We start from the raw sequence: 8,740 nt of genomic DNA on the forward strand, positions 1-8,740 counted from the left end.
ATCCATTTTCAGGATTTTATTGTTTTTCTGATCGCATGAGGAGATTATTTCAACTAGCATTGATTGCATGACAGAATTATTACAGAAGAAGTATCCAGTTTTAAGTCAACACGTAGAAGACTGATGGAGCTTTCCCACCCACTACCTTCCTTTCAAATTTCTATAAAAATAAAAAATAAAGGGATTAAACCCTCCTTCGCAAAAAAAAAAAAAAAAAAAAAGCAACGTTGGTTGACATCTTTGTTCCTGAAAGCAAACCCTGCATAAGAAACCACACAGTGCTCATGCTCATCAAAATTCAGAGTTGGCTTCATCAGCCAAAGGTATGGAGATTTGTGTGTTTTGTTTCATCTACTGTTGGACTTATCTGTTATGCTTTCAGCTCCTCTTTTAATCATTTAATTGGAAATTGGAGCTGGTGGAAGATCTTTCTTTACATTCTTTTCAGTTTCTTAATCTCCCTTTCCACCTTGTTTGCAAAGACATGGGAGTATTCTAACTCTCGCTGTTTGGAAGTTCACACGGCGTTTTCTACTTTGCTGATCACTTCTGTATACTCCTTTTTTCTTGATAAAGATGTGAAACAGAAAGCAGATGCATATAGTCTGGTTTCTTGTGTTGCTTTTGCTATCATGTCTCTAGGCTTGTCAAGGCTGAGTCAGTTAGGATTTGAGGTTGATCTCCTCTATTTTTTCTGTGCACTTCTGACTGTACAACTCATGAAAATAAAACTATGGTTTGTCACTGTTGGAGGAGCTTTCAGTTATTCACTCATCCTTCTTCGTTCCAATTTGGATTTTCAACCAAGAAGTGGGTATCATGGACTTCAACACCAAGATCATTTAGTGGTTGAAATTGGTTCACATTCACAACCACAAGGAACCAATCATAGTGTTACTCAAGTGGATTCAACCCAAACAGTTATGGCTAGTTCACAACCACACCCCGTCATTGATATGGTTTGGCCTTCAAGAGGAACAAGGCATAGTGCTTCTCAAGTAGTTTCACCTCAAGAGGGTGGTGCTCCTCCAGAAAACATTTATGGTACCAAGGAATGCTTCATGGGTTGTATAGAGGCTCTTAAGAAGGAGAGTGGGAGCGTTATCAGAGCAATTTCCATGCATGTAGACAAATACCTTAAAGCTAATGTTGTCAGTGAGGACCAGATTTCAGTGCCAGAATTGCATGGCGACCACAACATGTTGGTGGATTCATTGTCGTCAGGAATGATCAGCAAGCTTCGTGAAAATGTAAAGAAGATGGTGTCAGATGGATTTGTGCATGAATGCTTACACGTGTACAGTAATTGGCGGAGGGAATTTCTGAAAGAGAGTTTATGGACATTAGGGTTGCAAGATCAAGAGCTGAACACGGAGGACACTAACAAGACGGAGAAAATTGAGAGGTTGATAAAAGCTATGAACATAGCTGCGAGGATACTCTTTCCCAATGAGAAGAGACTCTTCAATCGTGTCTTTAGGGGTTCCATTTCCTCTGGGGAGTTTCATTTCAGGGAACTTTGCACGGAATTGGCTACTAGTCTGCTGAACTCTGCCCTTGCCTTGGCAAATTGGAGCCATTTCATGCGCAACACATTGCAGGAGTTGATACAAGAGTTTGAATCATGTACATTCACAAATATTGTAGTGCAGCTGATAAGGCAGAGATTGTCCATTTATGAGGCTTTGGAAGATCTATCACTCATTCCCAGTGGTGGGATTCATTCTATTACCCTTGAAGTGATGTACTGTATTTATTTGGTTTACAGAAATAGGGAAATTAGTAAACTTAGCCTAGATTTAAAGGAGGGAAAGATTACATCATCTGTGTACAAAGCCAAAGTGAGTATTCTGTTAGCGAGTACTTTGGATGCTAAGTCCAAAAATGGTAATAAGCTTGAAGTGATGTACTACATTAAATCTCTGGACCAAAATAGGGAGAATAATCTAGGACTAGATTTAGATACAATGATTTCACCTGTGTGTATTTACAGGATGATAGAGCTTTTAGAGAGCAGTTTGGAAACCAACTCCAAAAATTACAAAAACACTTCTTTGGGTTATGTTTTCATCATGAACAACCGGAGATTCATACAAGTAGAGACAAAAGTAAATAGACTGGGACCTACTTTTGGAGATGACTGGCTCCACAAAAACACAACAAAGTTCCGAGAAAACCTAGAACTCTATCTAAGAAGTTCATGGAATAAGATTGTGGACCTTTTGAAGCTGGACCTCAATCAACTAGAGCCTAGTGTTGCAGCCGAGTTGATGAAAGACAAGCTTTATTGGTTCAACGAACACTTTGATGAGACATGCAACATTCAGTCTGCATGGTCTGCCTGTGATGAGGAGCTAAGGGAGCAAATAATAAAATCCATAGAAAACATCCTGTTGCCAGCATATGGAAGTTTCCTTGGGAGATTTGAAGAATTACTTGGGAAGCATGCTTATAAATACATTAAGTATGGAATGTTTGAGCTTCAAGAGCAACTCAACAAATTGTTTCTTCTAAGGTAGTAGATGAATCTGTTAAGCTAGTTAGATTTAGAAAACAATAATTTCATTATCTCAGTTCTAAAGGATTTGCGCCCTGGATACCACTGTATGTTTCAACACAATCACACATGTCTTTCCTTTTTTATTTTGTTTCCGTGTTTCAGATTGGCTCGGTTCAAATTAAAGTTTGGATAGATTTTCATAATTATATACCTGAAGAGAAGGAAATAATATTTAAGTTTGGGTAGATTTTGTACACAGGCTTAACCTATCTGTCATTGGTCTTCTCTGTAGTGCAATGAGTTTTATTTTTTTTTCAGATTCTTACCTACACTGTTTCAAGTTTTTTGGTAGACATGAAAGTGAGGCAGATTTTTACCAGTTTTAAATTCATCAATTTCTATGGTCTATCAAGGTCTTGAATACATGCTGCATATATTGAAAGTCCTTAAGGGAGTGGGTTTAGTGAGAACACTGTAAAAACACTTAAACCACATTGGACATGGATTTAAAAGGAAAATATAAAATGCTCATCTTTTATTAATACAACTATAATTCCACTATCTAACCTACGTAAAGAACTTAACTCTCGGTGGTGATTATTGTTATATTCAAATGGGAAATCATTGTTGATATCATGTTGATGCCAAGGTTGACTCTGATTCCAATCTATTTGCAGTGTCAATTTCTGTGGCTACATGATTGGTGGCAATTTGATATGGATCAGGTATGTGTTTAGGGGATTATGAGCCTATGAAGCAAAAGAAAACAATAAATCTCATCATCACTTCATTTAACGCACTTAGATGACAGGATTCTAACTGCAAAACGAATTTGATGTAATGAAGCTATCATCATGAACATATTGGAAACAAGCACAACAACATATATGAACTGAGTGGAAATAAAGATAGAATTGGCGGAGGCAAATAAAAGAAATATAACTAAAATTAGAACAAAGATATGATGAAGTAAAGTAAACAATAAAAAGATGAAGAAAACTTGTGAAAATGAAAGAAGATGAGTGTCACTTAAAGATGGAGAATCATCTTAATTATAAACTCTTATGTAGAATCCATACTTGACTCCTAAGAAAACAAGATAAGATCTAAACACTAGATCTCTCTGACAAAAAATCTATTCTCATATATCAATCAAAGTATCCAAGAAGCACAGATTCCCTAAACTATATGACAATCAAGTATGTCTGTAGTGGCATGTAAGTGAGATATCTAGAATTATCTCATTCATAGCCGAAAATTAAAAAAAAAAAGAGAAAAAAAACGGAGGAGGACGGATTTTAAATTCAAAATTGAAAATTGAAAAATAAAAATCAGGGAAGATTTTCTCTTGGCCGAATTTCACCCATGCTTCTCATTCTTTGTTTCATGTTTTTGCGTGCCTTTTTCTAAGATTTGTAAGCTTGAATAGGGCTCCAATATTTTACTTTAATTAGTGTTTGTCTTCTCTTCGTCTTGCCCCCTTTGCAGACACCTCTTGGAGTTACATTTGGGCTTGAGAAAACTCAATTAAATATATCCTAATTATTTTCCCAAGAAATACAGAATAAAGAAAATAAGAAATTAATTTTAGAAGCACTAAAAATATTATCTCATCATGTTTATAGTAATTATTCTTGAAATTGCAGGCTTTTACTCATTTTTCTCTTAACTCATCATCTTTTCCTTCTTAGAATGGATTTGTTTACAAAATTTTAAATCATGTATCGAAGGAAGTAAGATCACTCTGGTCAAATTAGAACTAACAGTTTAATCATGTTGTACATCTAACTCATGCATTATTATTTATTTTTCTTAGGATTTGAAAAATCACTCCTTTCTTTGAGAAGGAAATCTAATCTTCCTCCCGTGAAACTCAATCTCTTTCGCTGCTAAAAATTTTCATTAGATTTATAAGTTTGTTAAAAAAATTTATAAGAAAAAACTTTTTTCTATTATTTTTTTCAAGAATCTTAATTAGTAGAAAATTTTTTTATAAATAATTATTTTCTACAAAATTATAAAATTTGTAAAATTTCTTACAAATTTTGTTGTGAAAAATATTTTATACAAAATATTTTGTAGAAAATTGACAATAATTTCCTGCAAATTTTTTTTCATAAAAAATTTATAAGTATTTTTTAAAAAAAAAATTAAAACAAAATTCATAGGAAATAGGAAATATGAGTTTTCTTTAGTGTTGGTTTAAAGACAACTTTCTTTCTTTCTTGACATGTTTATCATATTGACGAACACTCTTTTTGTGCCTTAGTTTTTATGTTGAAGTCTCTGGTTGTGATTTTTCAAAACCATCCTTGCACATTATAGATTCAATATTTGGAAGGAATATTAGATCAATAAATAGAAATGTCTGAATTAAGAAAAATAGAATAAAAAGTAAAAAAGTGAGTGAAGAGTTTAATAATAATAATAATAATAATATAAATATAAATATAAGTTTTAAGAGTGAAAATTATGTTAAAAGATAAATTCTTTTAATTGTTACATTTATAAAATTACTGAGTTGTCCTCATGTAAAAAGAAAAAAAAAAGGATGGAATATTCAACCCTTTTTTAAAAAAAGTTTATCTAATTTAAGTAAGAAACAAAAAATAGCAACTAACTAGTTTGTAAAGTATAATTACTATAATCCGATTAAATTTTAAATTTTAAAAGATGTGCTAAATATTTTAAAACCTAACTTAATTACTATTAAATAGGTATGTCCTTTATGCTGTGTGTTCATGGACTAATGATAAATCCTTTCCCACACACCAAATTCTGACAAAAGCGCAATAGCAGATATGGGTTGATGAGAATATAAATAAACAATCACAATAAAAGAAAAATAGTTTTTCAGGAAAATACATAAAACCATAATTGATTATAGTGTGTAATCCATTCCCGGTACACTTCCATCAAGCTATATAATCACACTTCATACAATTTTTCTATTTGTGAACAATAAAAAAAATAAAGTAAATGAGTAATATTACTTAAATATGCTGCATTTTCCCTCCTTTCATCTCAATTAGAGGCAAATCATTTCTTATAAATAAAAACAAATAGAGGGTGAATTTACATAAAAACTAACACAACATTAGTTTTAATTTCATAGTCCATTTTTGGGCATCCGCAAAAGTCACGTTGTGTCCTGTTTAGCGTGGAAAGAGAGCTCAAACACGGTTCGTGAGTTTGGACCAGGTAAACTAAACTAGACAGGGAATATGTTACAAGTTTTTTTAATATGTAGAGTAAGATATCTGATTAATTTAATTCAAAAACCCTAAGAAATTTTTAAGCAATCCTTAGCAATTGGTAAATTTTTCAACGACAATAAAAGAAATACATACACCTAGAGAAAAAAAAAACTACAAGTTACTAAGATTAAAACAATGAAGAAAGACTATAATTACCTTTTCGGAATATTTTTTTCACGTATCTAAGATTATCACTCAAAATTTAAAGTGAGGGATTATTTTAATACCTTAATAAACGGTTTACACATTATTCTCATCTTAGTGGTCAAACGATACCGTTGTTGATTTTCATTTTAGAAACACCCTCGGCATTTCGCACTGAAAACGACTGATCGACGTCCTGAAAACTGTGATGACAGATTAAAACATACGGAACAAACGATAACAAAAAACGACAACATATCATTCAAAAGATTCTGGACCAACCGCTTCCGAAGAAGATAAATAATTAAAATACTGAGAAAAAAAATTACGAGTGACACCATTTTTTGACAGAGGTTCTTATTTTTTCTGATTTTGCAATTAAAAGTGAAGTCAAAGGTCAAAAGACTGGAAAAAATGGAACAAGGAAAGGAAGTTTTGAATGAAGAAATAAAGAGAAAAAAGAAAAGCAATAAAAAAAGCAGAGTTACCTGCAAGAACTATCAATCAAAGAGAATCAAAGAGAAACTGGTAGCCACGTTCACTCTTACTTTATCTTCTTCTCTGGTCTCTGCTAACTATCCGCGTTGTTTCGATTTTCCACTTTTGTCCCCACTTATTCAACAAACCGCGTCCCCCAAGGGGGTATATAGGTCATTTAAGATTCTCTGCTCCTCTTCTTGGTTCTTGTTCCCTTGGCAGTGCAAGTGATGAACTAAGTAGGTTTGGTGTGAAAACATGTCTGAAAACGGAGAAGAGAAGTTACTCGCTGTGGCGCGGCACATAGCGAAGACGCTGGGCCACAACAACACCATGTCTGATGACATTTTCCAAATATTGTCCAACTTCGATGGAAGGTTCTCGCGAGAGAATCTTTCTGAAAAGGGCGCAGATGCGGATTCCAGAGCCTGCGCCGCACTCGATCATTCCCTCAAATCCCTAGACCACCGGATCTCTCACCACGTCTCCTCCGACCGTCCAATATGGGCCGACGCCGCCCACGCCGCTGCTTTCCTTGACGCCGTGGACGAGCTTGTTGCTGTTGTTGCAGAGTGGAACCACCTCGCCTCCGACAAGGCCGTCGCCGCGTGCCTCGTACGGGCCGAGGACATGCTCCAGCACGCCATGTTCCGCCTCGAGGACGAGTTCCGCACGCTCATGGAGCGCGGCGGTGAGTCGTTCGGCCTCACTAGGAGCTACCGCAACGGCGAGTCGACGGAGAACATGCCGTTCGAGTCGGAGGAAGAGGACGAGGAGGAAGACGAAGCGAGAAACGGGGGAGAAGAGGAGCAGATTCCGGTGGCGCTGCCGGTCACGGACTTCGACATCGTCATCGACGCGCTGCCGGCGGGGACGATCAATGACCTCCACGAGATCGCGAAGCGAATGGTGGCTGGCGGGTTTGGTAAGGAGTGTTCGCATGTGTATAGCAGTTGCCGGAGGGAGTTCCTGGAGGAGAGTATCTCGAGGTTAGGGTTACAGAAGCTCAGCATCGAGGACGTTCACAAGATGGTGTGGCAGGACCTTGAAGATGAAATTGAGAAGTGGATTAAAGCCTCCAACGTCGCTCTCAAGATCCTCTTCCCCAGCGAGCGCCGTCTCTGTGACCGCGTCTTCTTCGGATTCGCCTCCGCTGCAGATTTTTCATTCATGGAGGTTTGTCGCGGATCCGCGATTCAGCTGCTGAATTTCGCCGACGCCGTTGCGATCGGGAGCCGGTCGCCGGAACGGCTGTTCAGAATCCTCGACGTGTTCGAGACGCTGCGTGACCTAATTCCCGAGTTTGAGGCTCTGTTTTCTGATCAGTTCAGCGTCTCGCTCAGGAACGAAGTGATTACGATTTGGAAGAGGCTGGGGGAATCAATTAGGGGCATTTTTATGGAGCTGGAGAATTTAATTCGCCGAGATCCGGCGAAGACTGCGGTTCCCGGTGGCGGTCTTCACCCGATAACTCGCTACGTGATGAACTACCTCCGTGCAGCATGCCGGTCACGGCAGAGCTTGGAGCAGGTTTTTGAAGACTACGGGTTGAAAGAGTACCCGAAGCTTGATGATAGAGTCCACTCTTCGTCTTCTCTGTCAGTGCAAATGGATTGGATTATGGAGCTGTTAGAGAGCAATTTGGAAGCGAAGTCGAAGATTTACAAGGACCCTGCTTTGTGCTATGTTTTCTTGATGAATAATGGGAGGTATATTGTTCAAAAGGCGAAAGACAGTGAACTAGGAACCCTCTTGGGAGATGATTGGATCAGAAAACATGCTGCAAAAGTTCGACAATTCCATGTGCACTATCAAAGAAGCTCGTGGAGTAGGGTATTGGGGAGTCTGAAGCAGGATAGTACTGTCTCACTGCCCCCTAATGCCTTAGCAAAGTCAATGAAGGAGAAGCTCAAGTCGTTTAACACAATGTTTGATGATATTTGCAAGGAACAATCTTCCTGGTTTGTTTTTGATGAACAGCTCAGGGAAGAAATAAGAATTTCTCTTGAGAAAATCTTGTTGCCTGCTTATGGAAACTTCGTAGGGAGGTTCAAGAATGTTCCAGAAATCGGTAAGCATGCTGATAAGTATATCAAGTATGGGACAGAGGACATTCAAGCCAAACTCAACGAATTGTTTCAGGGATCAAGTGGTGGCCGAAAGTAAAGGTGAAGCTGCTTCGAGTTGTTCTTGTGTATTTGTAGTGTAATTAATTAAAATTAAAATTAAAATACAATGTTTTGATTTTCACAAAATAGTCTTGTACTAAAAATATGTTATTCTGCTTAGCATCAATGTGGAAAAGCATTTGAAACGATTCTGTGGTACCACTTGAGGTGGTTCTTATTGTTCATAGCTTTCA

General features: G+C 37.2%; 2 protein-coding genes across 2 annotated transcripts; both read left to right on the forward strand.

Annotated features, from left to right (window-relative positions):
- The first annotated feature begins 159 nt into the window (after window positions 1-159).
- On the forward strand, window positions 160-3,003 carry LOC114194699 (exocyst complex component EXO70B1-like). Its single transcript, XM_028085067.2, has one exon. The coding sequence runs from the start codon at window positions 285-287 to the stop codon at window positions 2,517-2,519; it is 2,235 nt and encodes a 744-aa protein (XP_027940868.1). The 5' UTR covers window positions 160-284; the 3' UTR covers window positions 2,520-3,003.
- Window positions 3,004-6,414: 3,411 nt separating this feature from the next.
- LOC114194102 (exocyst complex component EXO70B1-like) lies at window positions 6,415-8,695 on the forward strand. Its single transcript, XM_028084158.2, has one exon. It carries the CDS (start codon window positions 6,637-6,639, stop codon window positions 8,542-8,544), a length of 1,908 nt encoding a protein of 635 aa, XP_027939959.1. The 5' UTR covers window positions 6,415-6,636; the 3' UTR covers window positions 8,545-8,695.
- The last annotated feature ends 45 nt before the right edge of the window (window positions 8,696-8,740 follow it).

This window comes from Vigna unguiculata, chromosome 8 (assembly GCF_037176805.1).
Source record: "Vigna unguiculata cultivar grain cowpea cultivar isolate G323 ecotype 2 chromosome 8, ASM3717680v1, whole genome shotgun sequence".
In the NCBI taxonomy this organism is placed as follows: Eukaryota; Viridiplantae; Streptophyta; class Magnoliopsida; order Fabales; family Fabaceae; genus Vigna; species Vigna unguiculata.